This window comes from Lepus europaeus, chromosome 11 (genome assembly GCF_033115175.1).
Source record: "Lepus europaeus isolate LE1 chromosome 11, mLepTim1.pri, whole genome shotgun sequence".
Taxonomy (NCBI): Eukaryota; Metazoa; Chordata; class Mammalia; order Lagomorpha; family Leporidae; genus Lepus; species Lepus europaeus.
The window spans coordinates 64,985,324-65,001,405 of NC_084837.1; the positions used below are offsets into that span (position 1 = coordinate 64,985,324).

Below are 16,082 nucleotides of genomic sequence, written 5' to 3' on the forward strand. Positions count from 1 at the left end.
AGAGAGGGGAGAAAGAGATGCGAGATCTTCCATCCACTGGTTAACTCCCCAAGTGGCCGCAACAGCCAAGGCTGGGCCAGGCTGAAGCCGGGAACCAGGAGCTTCATCCAGGTCTCCCATGTGTGTGCAAGGAGCCAAACCACACTTGCACCATCCTCCCCTCTTTCCCAGGTGCATTAGCAGGGATCTGGATGGGAAGTGGAGCAGCCAGGACTTGAATTAGCACTTTTGCAGGATGCCAGTGCTGCAGGCAGCTGTTTTAACTGGTGCTCACAAGGGATGTCAGCACTGTAGGCTGTGGCTTTAACCTACTGTGCAACAGAGTTAGCCCCTTTTAACTTTATTAATGGCATCCTTTGTAATATAAAAATTTTTAATTGTAAATTATAAATAATATGCCTGAGCAGATGATCTGATTTTCCTAGTAGTGTCCATTTATTCTAAGGTTAAGTATGGAAAAGACCCTTAGTGATTTCCCTTCCAACTACCAGTGTCCTGCATTTTCATCCTCTTCCCAAAGAAAACATTGCTGCACTGTCTTCAGTGTTGTTACTCCTAGAATATTTTAAAGTCCTAAAAATAAACAATGACTTTTTCTTTTTAGACTCTAGGCACCAATGAAAGCTTATATAGAAACTCAAAACAAAAAACACATAACTATCCAAGTTTGGCATGTTTTCCCTTTCTTTGGCACTTAGTCTGAAAATTACTAAGCTGAAAAGAAGCAAGCTCCATACAAGCGGAGAGTCGTGGCTCAGGAGCAGGAGGAAATCCCACCGATTCTCTTCAGATTCAGAACCCAGGGTGAGAACTGCGCACGTGCTCACCCTCCAGAGGGGACTTTAATGCACAGCCAAGTTTGAGAAAGATTACACTACCATATGATGCCCATAGGGTAGCCACTGCCCACGTAGGGCTGCACATTTAATTAAAACGAATAAAATCAGTAATTCAGGTCCTCCACTGCACTAGCCACATTCCAAGCACTGAGCAGCCATGTGAAGATGGTGACTACTACCCTGCAACGCAAATGCAGAACTTCCCTGGGCAGTGTTGCTCCGGACAGCTGACTGCACAATAAAGTGTGCATACACAAAGGGATGCACAGGTTCACTTGGAAGATACTTAAATATCTGTTTCTATTTCAAGTGGCCTTTTAATCTCCCTTCCTCGAGCTATGTTTTAAAAAATGTATTTACTAATTTTTATCTATTAGAGAGGAAGAGATAGAGACAGAGAACTCCTATTTGCTGGTTCACTCCTCAAATGCCCAGAATGCCAAGGGCAGGCCAAGCTGAAGCAGAAGCCGAGAACTCAGTACAGGACTTCCATGTGGGTGGCAGGGACCCAGTTACTTCAACCATCACCTGCTGTGTCTCAGGGCGTACATTTCCTGGGAGCTGAAAATGGAAGCAGAACCAGGGCATGAACTCAGGCACTCCAATACAAGATATGAGTGCCCCAATTTGGGTCTTATCTGTCAGGCCAAATGCCCACCTCTGAGATGTTTTTCATCATACTTAATGTATTAGCATGGTACTATACGAACACAAAAAAATATGTACTTATATTTGGTATGTATGCTTAAAAAACTATTTACAGATGGAATGCATGGTCAAAAACTTTGGACATCCATTTACACTAAACATCTGTGTCTTCTAAATTTTCTTCTAAAATTTTCCTGAACTGGTAAGCATAATTTTTTACTATAGGTTTTATCTAGTTATAAATTTTTATACTTCAAACCCAAATCCCCAAACATGAGAAGTCCCTGTTTTCTTTTTAAATATACACATATAAGATATTTTATTTCAAAAAGCACAAGAACATTATACAAGTTTTAAATTTACATTTTTGCAATAAAAGATATCAATATATGCATTATTTGTATAACTTCATCATGGATGGAATTTGAATCAGTGGTATAAACATGTTGCAGTCACTAAATATAGATCATCACAGTGAACCAAAATGCATAGTTGTTATGAAATGACAAATGACCACTAAAAGGTGAACTCACAGCCAATACACCAACATAATAAATTAATTTTACAGATATGTTTTTCTTCACTGTATCCTTAAAATTCTTGCCAGTCCCTCATTAAACATTTGAGAAACACAGTTTTGGGGCCATCCTGTTGAACTTGTTCCTTCATTTACTGTGCTAAAGAAAATAAAGTGACTTGGCTGTTTGTGAGTAAACTTCATAAGCATAATTGTTTGCAGTGATGAAGGCATCCCACTGGTACATCTGAATATAATGAGAAATCCTGCGGGCTTGGGGCAGCGCTGAAACTTATGTTCATCTATAGTGTGGAGATCTGGATCAATCCCAATAAGCAGAACTCAGTACGACGTGTGCTCTTTGGCAGCTAAGGTCTGGCTGGCCATCGCCAGGTAGTCCTTCTGGCAACTTGAGAACTTAACTCCAGGATTTATGAAGTGAACATAAAACAACTTGAATGAAAGTTTATTTTGTTAAACTGGGGCCAATCAGGGCAGAAATCAGCACTTTCTGTTGCCTATTCTAGGTCAGACTTCCAGGCAAACAATCCATCAGATAAATTATATAAGAAACAAAGGAAAATGTTCAAATCATTTAAACTGGCAAATCTGACAAAGTGAATACTGAGTTTTCTGATCCTCACCTGTTGATTGTTACAAATTCATTACAGTTGTATATATTTTCTGATATCTTCTGAATAGCAATTATTCAAGTAGAAATTCATGATTGTGATTCCGATACTGGCTCCTGCCAAGCCCTTACCACAAAATTCACTTTTCTTTACATAAAAGTACCCCCCCCCCAAAAAAAAAAACCTCACCCCAAATGTGCATGAATCACTTAGCAAATATATTTTTATTTGCTTGCCTTTGCTGAGCAAAAAGCAGTTAGCAAAACACTTCCACACATATAAGACAGTAGTAGCCAAAGTCAAAATAAGATACAGTCTTTGAATCTTTCAAACACCTGACATTACCCCAGAGAAAACAGAAGCTAAAATAGAGGGTTTCAATATATCTTCTGTCTTTTGTTTTATATCACAAGTTCTTGATATAAAAAGTTAAAGCCCAAAACCAAGAAGTCTATGCACAGAGTCAGGAGACTTCGGTTATCTATAGACAAGATGGCTCAACCACAGGGCATTTATTATGGGATGCAGACTACTGATTACATGGCTTTTTAAAGTTGTTTGTACTAGTCATACAACCAGAGTTTATGAGAAGGTTGCACACAGGGAACAAATCAAGGATTTGTCTTTTACAAAGACACAGAAGGTTGCAGAGTTGGCTTAAATCTGATTGTTTTAATTTACAATTGTCATGATCCATTCACTGGGAGAATTTTCTTACTCTCATTCTATAAATAGTTTCCATTAGAATCATATTAGGTTTCTATGAGTCAGATAGGGTGGTTCCATGATTAAGAGATAAGAAATATCACTGTAGAAACCTGCCTCTGGGAAATAGAAAGTGTAATTTCAGAATTTAACAAAGCTATTTGTAGTCAGAGGTGTGGATTACATTCTACTCTTCTCATCAGGAATGAGTAACGAAAGCAGTATCCTAAGTCCTCTTGGTGTCTACAGCAGAAAAATACTGTTTTACCCTGGCTGAAATCACAATCTGTCCATTCAGGAATCAGCAGGTGGAACATTAGGGGTATTTCCTTAAAGCACAAATAACAGGTTTACATTTTTGAAGTCTTTCTCAAATGAACTGTAATGCATGGTTTCTGCATTTCCTCTTCAGCTGCAAGGAAGACCATCACAGATATTAGACTCTTGTCAGTGATCCAGTGCCAGCTAGACTAAACTTGGGGAAAAAACCAACAAACACAAAATGGCAGAAAAGTTACCCAATACAACATTGTACACAATTTGCTTGATGTGACTTCATTCACTAGGTGGATGAAATGAAATCAGACAGATTATCAAGGGGAATGAGCTTCCTGGAAATATTAGCAGAATCAGACACATGGCGTGAACAAGCATTTCTTTAGTGTTCTAGAACATAAAACAGATAATCTATGTCTTTCTTTCCCTTGAAGCATATATTTTCTAATTGAAAGCAATACTCCCATTAAGGAATATTTTATTGATGTACGTGAATCTGGACATGGAGCAAAAAACCCTCCAATACTTCCCCAGCCCTTGGACAGGTCTCCGTAATTCTCAGTCTTCCCACTGAGGTCATTCGTGATTGTCTTGAGGCAGAATTGGAGCTCACAGCAACTGCCAGTTGAATCCAAATAACATCTGATTAGTTTCCTGGCTCCTAGCAATCTCTTCTATAATGCAGTGTTGTTGCCAGACCAAATGGAGCTTCCGATATCGCTCATGAGATAAATGAAGAGGGTTGCCTCTCCTTTGGGGGAAAACAAAACGAAACAAAAACATGCAAATTTGAATCAAATAACTATCTTGGCCTTATTGTCGAAATTAGTTTGCATTCTTGACATGTTCCTAGAGCTGGGAAGAACCACTAAGAAAAAGTTTAAAAGGGGATAGTGTCCCTTCACCATTGGTCACTAAGAACTTGATAGGTTGTTTATTTAATGAGGCAGAAATTTACCCTATTCAGAATACAGGTCAAGTACACTATGGACATTATGAGATCTTATTTAAATGGCCAGTGCAGTTTATAACTTGAAGCAGCACTATTCTCTTTTAGCCTGAATGGGACTCCATTGGTTTATTTGTTTTGTTTTGTTTTGGTTTGTTTTTTTTGTATCTTAAAATTTATCCAGCTTGGATTTATGATCTTTGCATACTGGAGGTTAGGTTTGAGACCTAACACTTAGCCCTCAGATTATATTCTGCTACTCATAAATATTTGGTTATAACTGTCTTTGATACAACAAACTTGCTGGTGATTAGCAAACATTTAAATCAAGTAAAATCACTTCCATTCTAGGGTTGCAGTTTGCAACACTGTAACAGTTCATCAAAAATGGCTAAATCTTAGCCATTGCCAACAATGAACAGTGAGATCACATTCTTTGAAGCATTCAAGTGTCTCAGTTGGTTGGAGAAAATCTGAAATTGCCTAATTAATTTTACAATTCTGCTACTGTGTCCCTTTCTGGACCAACTCAAATTATCCTGTCATTAACTACTTTTTTTCCTCCCTAAATCTAAAGAAAGATCAAATGTGGTCACAACAAAAACAAATCTCTGTATGATCAGAGATCTCAAGCCCCATCTAGGGAGCCTGTTCATTCTCAACACCACCATAAAAGGACAAAATTTTAGTTACATGGAAAGAGAGACAGTTTATTGTCATGGGATCAAATCTTTATTTATATATACTTCAGGACCCCTATTAAAGTGGTCTCCTCAATCTCATAAGCAATGAGTAGAACCCCAACTGGATTATGGCACAAAAAGTTAAGAAGTATAGATATTTTGTTAATGCTCAGAAGTCATTAAGGCTCATATAGCTGGCTAATAAAAGCTTTTAATTATTGTAATGGAAATTATGAACGTCTACTCCAAACCAAACTCTCTCACTGGACACCACAAATTCTTTTGTATATCAGTGTCACATCTTCTAATTCTGAAGAAAGATTGATTAATATAAAATATTCAAACATTAGGATGTTGTCTTTAAAGTTTTGGAGAAGTATTATTTTTAAAATTTAGAGGCAGGCAGTTTTTGGAAATTGTGTTACATTTAGGATGGCATCCTATTTAATATTTTCAACTTGCAGTTATTTAAAAATACCATTCAATATTTAGCATTAGCTTCTGCATTTAAAGAACTGTAACCATTCACATACAATACCATGACTAAAATCTATAACTAATATAAAAGAAAACTGGTGGAAACTTCCTATTAAAAGAAAATCTTACTTTAGGCCAGGGTCTGTTTCTCCATATTCATCCAAGTAAGGGGCTGGATAGGCACAGCCTCTGGCTTTACCTTCAACCAGGACCACTCTGCATTCTCTGATTCTGAAGGGACAAAACAATCAAAAGGAAATACGATTTTTTAAAAAGTTATTATTTTCCTTGAAAGGCAGAACAAGAGAGAGAGAAAGAGCGAGAGGGGAAGGGAGAGAGAGAGAGAGACAGAGACAACCACCTTCCATCCACTAACCCACTAGTTCACTCCCCAAATGCCTGCAACAGCTGGAGCTGGGCCAGGCTGATGACCAGCAGTCAGGAACTCCATCTGGATCTCCCATGTGGGTGGCAGGGACCCAAGCACTGGAGCCATCATCTGCTGCCTCCCAGGCTATGTATTAACAGAAAGCTAGACTTTAAACTGAGATGGGACTCAATATCAGGCACTCCAATACGGGATGTGGAGTCCTAAGCAGTAGCTTAACCTGTTGCACCAGGAAATATGATTAAATGCATATGTGCGTATGATAAGCACTGCATCACAGTTAATATACAGAAAAGCCAAGGCCATTATCTGTTAGGAAATCAGTATTGAGATAATATAAACAGGGACAAATAAACTAAACTGAGTTTTGTCTAAAAAAAGGGAACAAACATTGTTATCTTTTCTTGAATCAAGAAGCAGCAAAGATCAGCGGATTTGGGAAAGGCAATCAGCAATATTGGCTCACTTAAGGAAGATGCAGACTCCTGCACCACAGTGAAGTGCATGATAAATGCAAGCTCCAACCTCTTCCCCATTCACAATTTCTTGGCAGCAAATGTTCTGAGAACACAGTATGGCCCCACAGAAAAGACAGAGGACTGGGTGCTTTCGTTCATCATCTGCAGACCGCGGGCACCTCGAAAGGGAAAGAGACATTCAGAATGAGGGAAAAACAAAGCACCATATATCCAATGAGCAATGAAGCATCTTTACATTACTTGCTCCTCTCCAGCAAAGAAAGCTCTTAAAACAATGAAGCATTAATAATTCTTCTTTAGTACTTCTCCCTAAGGATATAACAAAAAATTGATTCGTCTACAGTAAGAAAATCTATTAGTAAATATATGGTGTCCTGATAGTTCTTACAAAGTCTGACTATTAGATATGCCTTAAGATTGAGACGTGTTTATGGAATCCTTTTTTGAAAAAAAAAAAATATTTGAGACAGAGCAGGAGAAAGGGGACAGGCTGATAGGAGCTCTATTAAGTTCATTCCCCAGACGCCTGCAATGGCTGAGTGTGGGTCAGGACAAAATTGGGAGCCAGGAACCCAATCCAGGTCTCCCATACAGGTAGCAGGAATAAAATCACCTAAGCCATCACCTGTTGTCTCTCAAGGTGCACATCAACAGGAATCTGGAATTGGTAGCAGAACTGAACTTGAACCTAGGCATTCCAGTATGAGGTAAGGCCTTCTCGAGTACTGCCTTAACTGGTGCACCAAATGCCCACCCCTATCAGGTTTCTGTGTTAGCAATGTAGTTCTAAGAGTAGGAGAATCAGTGAATTTAGAGGCAGTTTCAATCTTTGAAATTATCTATTTAAATAAAAAATAGACATTTATTTATTTTAAAGGCAGAATGAGAGAGATGGAGTGTCAGAGAGAAATCTTCCATCCACTGGTTCACTCATCAAATGGCCAAAACAGCTCTGCCAAGTTGGGCTGAAGCCAGGAACCAGAAACTCCATTCGGGTCTCCCACATGGGTAGCAGGGGCCCAAGCACTTGGGCCATCTTCTGTTGCCTTCCCAGGCACATTAGTAGGAAGTTGGATTGGAAGCGGAGCAGCCAGGAATCAAAACAGCACACCGATATGAGATGCTGACATTGCAAGCAACAGCTTTACCCTCTGTGCCACAATACCAGTCTCTAGTTGGCTAATTTTTTTAATGTTGAAAGGGAAAGTGATTCAACCATTGCTTTAATTGGCTGATTAGTAAGGGAGCTTAAACATCCAGGTCAATTCAACCTGGTAACAGAATGGAGTGTGGGTTACTCAAGCCCCTGCTGGGCCAGTTAAACCCCCTGACTCCAGGGCTTAAAGCAATCAGTTACCAGTAGATAATTAATGAAGTCTTGACTAGGCTATAATTCTCAAACTGCTGAGATTCCTGTAATTACAAGTAACTACACATTTCATGTCACTATTATCAATCTGATTTATGATTGGATAGTGATATGATATCATCTGAGTGTACAGGATATATTATTACATCAAAAGAAGTTTTACTTTATAATTGTCAAGACCTGATGCATTGATTCAAGTAAGACTATTTATAATCCAATGGCTGAAGCAGATATGAATGAAATGCCTCCATTCACTGATATCTCATTGGTAGTCACTGAATTTATGCTATTCAAATAACTTACATGACAACAGACCAAGGTAAGTGTAATAAAATAAATATTTTCAACTTTTTTTCCTAAAGAATCATTTTATTTATTTCAAAGAGCTATAGAGAGAGGTAGAGCCAGAGAGAGAGAGAAATCTTCCATTCCGCTGGTTCACTCCTCAAATGACCACAACGGCCAGAGCTGAGCTGATCCGAAGCCAGGAGCCAGGAGCTTCTTCCAGGTCTCCTACATGGGTGCAGAGGCACAAGGACTTGGGCCATCCTCCACTGCTTTCCCAGGCCATAGCAGAGAGCTGGATGGGAAGAGGAGCAGCCGGGACCCACATTGGTGTCCATATGGAATGCCAGCACTGCAGGCTGGGGCTTTAACCCATTGTGCCAGAGCCAGCCCCAATATTTTCAACTTTACAGGACATTATTTTATCATGTAAAGTCATGTTTAACCTTATGCTCTTCTTTTGTAAAAGTAATAGGTATTGTACATACGGTATTAGTAGTGAATATTCTGTAACTTACTTGTGTCTCAACAGTCTTTACTATCATGTAGTTCCTTTTCCAGTTAAACTGATCAGTAAAAACAGTGTTAAAAAAATAAAATTTGAGGAGCTGGTGCTGTGGTGCAGTGGGTAAAGCCACCGTTTGCAGCACTGGCATTCCATATTGGTGCTGGTTCAAGTCCCAGCTGCCCCACTTTGGATCCAGCTCCCTGCTAATGTTCCTGGGAAAGCAGCAGAAGATGGCCCAAGTCCTTGGGCCCTTGCACCCACAAGGGAGACCCAGAAGAAGCTCCTGGCTTTGGCCTGGCTCACCCCTGGCCGTTGCAGAAATTTGGGGAGTGAACCAGTGGTTGCAAGATCTCTCTTTTTCTCTTTGCCTCTGCCTCTCTGTAACTCTTTCAAATAAATAACTAAATTCTTAAAATTTTTTTGAGAGCCACTGCTTTTTTTCTTAAAATCTGAGACCATTGCATTTTTTTTTTTTCTTAAAATCAAGGGATATTTGGGACAGCACTGTGGTGCAGTGGGTAAAGCCACTGCCCACACTGCCTGCATCCATATGGGTGCCTGTTCAAGTCCCAGCCACCCCACTTCTGATCCAGCTCCCTGCTGATACACCTGGGAAAGCAGCAGAAGATAGCCCAAGCCCTTGGGCCCCTACAACCATGTGGGAGACCCAAAGAAGCTCCTGGCTCCTGGCTTTGGACCAGCTCAGCTCTGGCCGTTGTGGTCATTTGGAGAATGAACCAAATAGATGGAAAATATCTCTCTCTCTCTCTCTCCCCCTCCCTTCCTCCTTACCTCTCTCCCTCCCTCTCCTCCCCCCCCCGCCCCCGTAACTCTGCCTTTCAAATAAAAATAAAGTAAATCTTAAAAAAAAAAAAAAATCACAGGATATTGAAGACCTGGAATGATCAGGACTGCCCTTTTTTTTTTTTTTTTTTTTAAAGATTTAATTATTTGAAAGAGTTACAGGGGGAAGAGAGAGAGGGAGAAAGAGAATTGATTTTCCATCTGCTGGTTCACTCCCAAATTGCCACAACATTCAGGGCTGTGCCAGGCTGAAGTGAGGAGACTGGAGCTCCATCTGGCCGGGCCCCAAGTATTTGGGCCGTCATCTATTGCTTTCCCAGGTACTTTAGCAGGGAGTGGGCTGGAACTGAGCAACCAGGACTCTAACTGTCACTCATACGGCATGCTGCAGTTCAGGTGGTTGCTTAGCCTGCTACCCCACAAGGCTGGCCCCATTTTTTTCAAATTTTTTATTTATTTGAAAGGCAGAGAGACAGAGGCAGAGGCAGAGTGAGGAGGAAGGGGAAGAGAATAGAGAGAAAGCAAGCACTCTCCCATCTGATAGCCCACTCCCCAAATGCCAAAAACAGTCTGGCCACCAGAATTCCAAAACTCAATCTGGATCTTCCCTGTGAGTGAGAGGGATCCCACCATTTGAGCCATCCCCTGCTGCCCCCCAGGGTGTCTGAGTATTTGCACCAGTAGGAAGTGCAAAGCAGGAGGAGAGCTGGGATTATATCAGTTGGTACAGTTTCAGCCATTCTGATGTGGTACACAGGCATCTGCTTCTCAACCACTGCTCTATGCCTGCTCCCTAGATAGTTTTTTTTTATTTAATGAATGCATTTTTACATAGATACAACTTTAGGAATACAGTGGTTCTTTCCCTCATGCCCCTCACCGCGCTCTCTTCCCACCTCCTATTCGCTCTCCCATCTCCTTCTTCATTATGGATCATTTTAGCATGACTTTATACAGAGGACCATCTCCATGCTAATCACAGACTTCAACAATTTGCCCCCACGCCCACACACAATATATAGAGTACAGTTTGGGGAGAGAATTTGCAGTCAATTCTCATATTGCAATTCAATAGGGACAGAGGTCCTACCTGGGGAGCAAGTGCACATTGACTACTGTTGTTCCTTTAACAATTAACACTCTTTTTTTATTATGTCAGTGATCACCCGAGGCTCTTGTCGTGAGCTGCCAGGGCTATGGAGTCTTTTGTGACCACAGACTCCATCGGTATTTGGACACGGCCATAAGCAAAGTGGATGTTCTCCTCTCCCTTCAGAGAAGAGTGTCTCCTTCTTTGATGACCCTTCCTTTCCTCTCAGGTCTCACAGCGATCCTCCGTGTAGGATATTTTTAGTCACAGAGCCTTGTCTTTCCATGCCTGAGATGCTCTTGCAGGACTTTCAGCCCAACCAGGAAGCCTTATGGTTTGATTCTGAGGTAAGAGTGTTATTTACTGTGGAAGTTATTCTAGGAGTCTGCTGTGTGGACTGCTTTCCATGTTGGTCCTTCCTTCCTTTTTAATTGTATTATTTTTACTGGGTATTTGATGTTATTTATGTCATCCCTTTTAAACTTAGACCGGTCTATCTGTTGCCTTTAACACTTAAGTTGATCATTATAACACTGAAGATGGTGTTTATACCACCGATTCTTATGGGTTTGGAGCCCCATGATTAGTTCTTAGGCTGTACCCTTAGAGGTGAGTCTATATGCTTGTATGCATTTTTTTTTTTTACAGTTTTAGACTACCTCCTCCATCCTAGATTGCTTTTGACTGACGTAGGAGGGGACATGGTGCCAGAAAAGCCCAAGGGAGTATACTCTTCTCTCCAGGGTCCAGACTGAAGCCTGAGTCACAATGCTATTATCCGTTCTGCTGTTACAAGTATGAAGGGCTGCTATGTAAGACTTTTTTTTTGAAAGGAATTGTGGAGACTTAAAAATAAGTAAACTGATGGTGGTGCAGGGAGATCCAGGAAGCAATCCCTCCAATAAAACAATCACTGGACTGACAGGAACTGTTTAAAGCAACAATTTTGGAACTCTTGAGTCTAGATGAATACTTGCTGCATCATGGGAGTGCGTGATAAAGGGGGGTCTGGCAAATTTCATGAATTTCAGCACTTCGTACAGCAGCTACCAGCCTCTGTGCTCAGCCCTCTGCAGGCAGCTATGGAGATAATGCCTTGTTTTCCTGGTGTGGCTTATTTATGCCAGCATGGGCAACAGGGATCTTGTCCTCCAAAAACTGGGACTGTAAATTTAGATTTGCTGGTGGTTCACTGAGGGGCTGGCAAGGATGTGAAAAAACAGGAGGCTTCACACAATGCTAGCAGGAATCTGAAACGGCACAGCCACTGTGGTCCCTCAAACTGTGAAACAAAATTATCCTGTGTCCCAGCAATTCCATGTTAGGCATATATCCAAAAGAAATGAAAACACACTTCCATGCAGAACTGTGCATCAGTGTTAATAGTGCACGATTCATAACAGTCCGAAGGGGCAAACAGCCCCGTCATACAGACAGAATATAAAGGCTCATCAAGGGATAAAGGAACAATACTGTGGGATAAACTTACAGTGGAGTATCATTTAGCCAAGAAAGGAACAAAGTATTGATACACTACAATTTAGATAAACCACAAAATGAAGAAAAGTCAGATGTAAAACGTCATCTACTGTAGGATGCCTTTTATGTATCCAGAAAAGGCAAATCCAGAGAGAAAGAAAGTAGATTATTAGTTATCAAGGGATAGGAGACAAAGAACATAGGGTACGATTAGTGGTACAAGGTGCTTGGGATGACAAAAATGTTGTGAAACTAGAGAAAAATGGTTGCCACATAACATTTGTGAATTGACTAAATGTATACTTTATCATGATTAACTGTATGCTACGTAGGTTTCACATCAATTTAAAGAGATTGACAATCACTGCTATAGAGAATGTTCAGTTGTTGTCTTAGAAAAAGTTAATTAGTTGTAGTGTATGCAAATTGCAAGCTCAGAAAAAGATTTAAATATGTATTATGTATACATATGTAGGTGTGCAAACACCCACCCCCACATATACATATACACACATACATTCTTTCTTTCTCTTCTTACCTGAAATGAGAAGCTTGATTTAAGAGGCAGCTATAGTCATCAGGAAGCTCAATCAAACTATTTCTTTTTCTAGGGTACCTAGAAATGTAATTATGTATGAGTCAATAAGCCCAGATCAAAAATTGGCCAACATGATAGAAGAATATCTTAAAAATAATCACAGGATCCATAATTACAACCCAAACTAATTCCTACCATTGACTACATTAATTCCAAATTTCATTGGCTACAATTCCAAATTTTTCATTAGCTGGCTACTTCCCAAACTCAACACCCAGTATTTCCTAAGACTAAACTGCTCTGGCTGGATTTCCACACTGCCTAGAAAGGTAACATAAAGCAGTGGTTAAGAACTCAGCTTTTGAAATCAGACAAGTCAAACTAAAAATCTCAATTTTTCTGATACTTGAGAAATCTCTGAACATAAGCCTGCTACTTTTTCATATATATACTAGGGTTGAAATGTATTACATTCCAATTATGGGCACTCCATCAATGTACTAATAGATTTCCATGGGGATAAAGAGAAAAATATCATATTAAATGAACTCATAAGTTGAAAGACTCACCCTGATTTAGGAAATGTTAAATGTGAGCAATACCATCAAGGAAACTCACAGGCTGCTGGAGACTAAATGAGACACTGAAGTGAAACATACTTAGAACTTGATACATGCTGGCAAATGTTATTATTCATTCTCACCATGCTAGATAAAGTAAAAGCCTTATTTACATGTCCTCCAGAAGATTATCTGAATAATATGGAATTCTTTCCTCACTTCCAATTAATTTAAATTTCAGAATTCTTCTTACATTCACTAAAAATGATTTCCTCTTACACTAAATTCTGCCTCATTAACAACTTTTTCCTCTTTAGATTTCTATTGATTTAATGGTATATCCCATATATTATTATACTGTATGTTATAGTGTGTTAGGTCTCATGTTTATAACTATACTGCAGATTACCCATGACCAAAAGCTGTATTTGTTACTTCTTTTAAATCTCCCAGAATATTTCAGTACCATGGAGGGGAAACAGATACAAGCCACACAATGACTTGAAATACAGGAAAAACTGTGAGACTCACAATACAAAAATATCTTACACTTTTCACTCCTCTCTACTCTGAGATTTTTTTTTTTTAAGATTTATTTTATTTATTTGAAAGGCAGAGTTACAGAGATAGAGAGAAAGAGAGAGAGAGAGAGAGAGAGTGTCTTCCAACCGCTGTTCACTCCCCAGATGGCTGGAACGCTGTAGCTGCATCAATCCGAAACCAGGAGCCAGGAGCTTCTAGGTCTCCCATGCAGGTGCAGGGGCCCAAGAATTTGGGCCATCTTCTACTGCTTTCCCAGGACATAGCAGAGAGCTGGATTGGAAGTGGAGCAGCCAGGACTCGAACCAGCACCCATTTGGAATGCCAGCACTGCAGGCGAAGGCTTTTCCTGCTACACCATAGTGCTGGCCCCTAAGATCTTAATTTTCTTGGTGATGTGAATAATGCTAAGCACAAGAGTGGATCTATTACCACTAAATCAGTGAAGCTGGGTTATAGTAGAAAGCAGTCTATGGATTTCTGTAATGTCTAGAAAGGTAATAAAGCAGTGAATGGAAATGAGTTTGAGGGGTGAGAGAAGATGAAAAAATAAAAAGGTACACTGTCTCACAATTTTTGTTTTATCCACAGAAACATGGTACTAGTATTGGTATTTATAACTGAGGGTCAACTTCCCTGCTTGTTTATTGATGCAGTTAAATTTGAATAAAAATAAGACATTGCGTAACACAAACCAGGCCTGAGAGAGAATACAAAAAAGATGAACATGCAGTTCTTAGCCTTGTGGAATTTACTGTTTAGTGATACAGAATTTACTGTTTAGTGAGCTTAGATTATAATTAACACTGATATTCTAAAAAGCAAAAAGGTTAAGTTTTTAAAGGTAAGTTCAAGTGCCTGATAAAGTAGTAAAATTGTTATTATAGACTAAAAGGGTCCCAGGGTTCAAAAAGACCTAGTAGGGGCCAGCGCTGTGGTATAGCAGGTAAAGCCATCACCTGCAGTGCCACCAAACCATATGGGCGCCAGTTCGAGTCCCCGCTGCTCCACTTCCAATCCAGCTCTCTGCTGTGGCCTGAGAAAGCAGTAGAACTGGCTTTGGATCAGCTCAGCTCTAGCCATTGCAGTCCTTTGGGGAGTGAACCAGCAGATGAAAGACACCCCCCCACCCCGTGTAACTCTGACTTTCAAATATATAAAATAATTAAAAACAAAAAACAAAAAAAACAGAGAAGTTTCTGGGTAGTATCGAGGCATACACATAGGAAGGCAAAGGAGAGAGAGTTCTATTTATATCTATATCCTCAAAGGAAAAAAGGGGTTTCTAGAAATACTATAAACCACTACCCTCTGATTTTAATATACCAGCAGATCTTTTGTCTTCTAATGGGCAAACACTAGCTTAGTGAAAATTCTCTTACAAGGAGCCGATGACTTCAAATAATTTAAGAGACAAAAGACAGTCCATTCATTTCATGAATAGCATGAAAAATTTGATTTCAGAGAAAGAGCTAGCAAGAGAGCTAGGAAGCAATGCACTGAGAAAGAAGAAGGCAGTCTACAAAGCACCACTCAACCAACAACTTTAGGAACACACCATGTGGATGGGAGGAAAAGCATCAAGAAGTAAAACCAACCTGATCACAGTGCCTTTCTGCTTCAAACAGTTTAGTAAGGCAGGGTCTGCACACCACCTGTATTTGGAGCCAAGAGAAAAAGCAAATGAATCATCACAACTTCAGCATAATATCTGTCAACAAGCCATTCTCTCCAGTTCTGTTCCTTTCTTCTGTGTTTTTCCTATATTTCTTTGATCTTAAACCTTGCCCCTTTCTTTCTCCTTGTAGTTTTTTTGTTTGTTTGTTTGTTTGTTTATTTGACAGGCAGAGTTAGACAGTGAGAGAGAGAGACAGAGAGAAAGGTTTTCCTTCCATTGGTTCACTCCACAAATGGCTGCCACGGCCAGCACTGCGCCGATCCGAAGCCAGGAGCCAGGTGCTTCCTCCCAGTCTCCCTGTGGGTGCAGGAGCCCAAGCACTTGGGCCATCCTCCACTGCCCTCCCAGGCCACAGCAGAGAGCTGGACTGGAAGAGGAGCAACGGGGCCTAGAACCTAGTGCCCATATGGGATGCTGGCGCCACAGGCGGAGGATTAACCAAGTGAGCCACGGCGCTGGCCCCTCTCCTTGTAGTTTTTAAAAAATTATTTATTATTTGAAAAGCAGAATGACGGGGCGGGTGGGGGGATATCTTCCATCCACTGGTTCACATGCTGAATAGCTGAAAACCAGGCACATTAGCAGAGAGCTGGATCAGAAGCAGAGCAGTTGAAATTTCTTGAACTGGCTCTCCAATA

General features: G+C 40.3%; 1 protein-coding gene across 1 annotated transcript in view; it reads right to left on the reverse strand.

Annotated features, from left to right (window-relative positions):
• Positions 1 to 2,833: 2,833 nt before the first annotated feature.
• Positions 2,834 to 16,082, reverse strand: part of UBR1 (ubiquitin protein ligase E3 component n-recognin 1) — a 157,124-nt gene continuing 143,875 nt past the window's right edge. The window contains exons 43-47 of the mRNA XM_062205754.1: positions 15,365 to 15,421; positions 12,667 to 12,744; positions 6,581 to 6,751; positions 5,856 to 5,957; positions 2,834 to 4,368 (exon numbers count right to left, since the gene is read on the reverse strand). Coding sequence (XP_062061738.1) covers positions 4,227 to 4,368; positions 5,856 to 5,957; positions 6,581 to 6,751; positions 12,667 to 12,744; positions 15,365 to 15,421 — 550 coding nt within the window. The 3' untranslated portion in view covers positions 2,834 to 4,226. The remainder of the gene's footprint in view (positions 4,369 to 5,855; positions 5,958 to 6,580; positions 6,752 to 12,666; positions 12,745 to 15,364; positions 15,422 to 16,082) is intronic.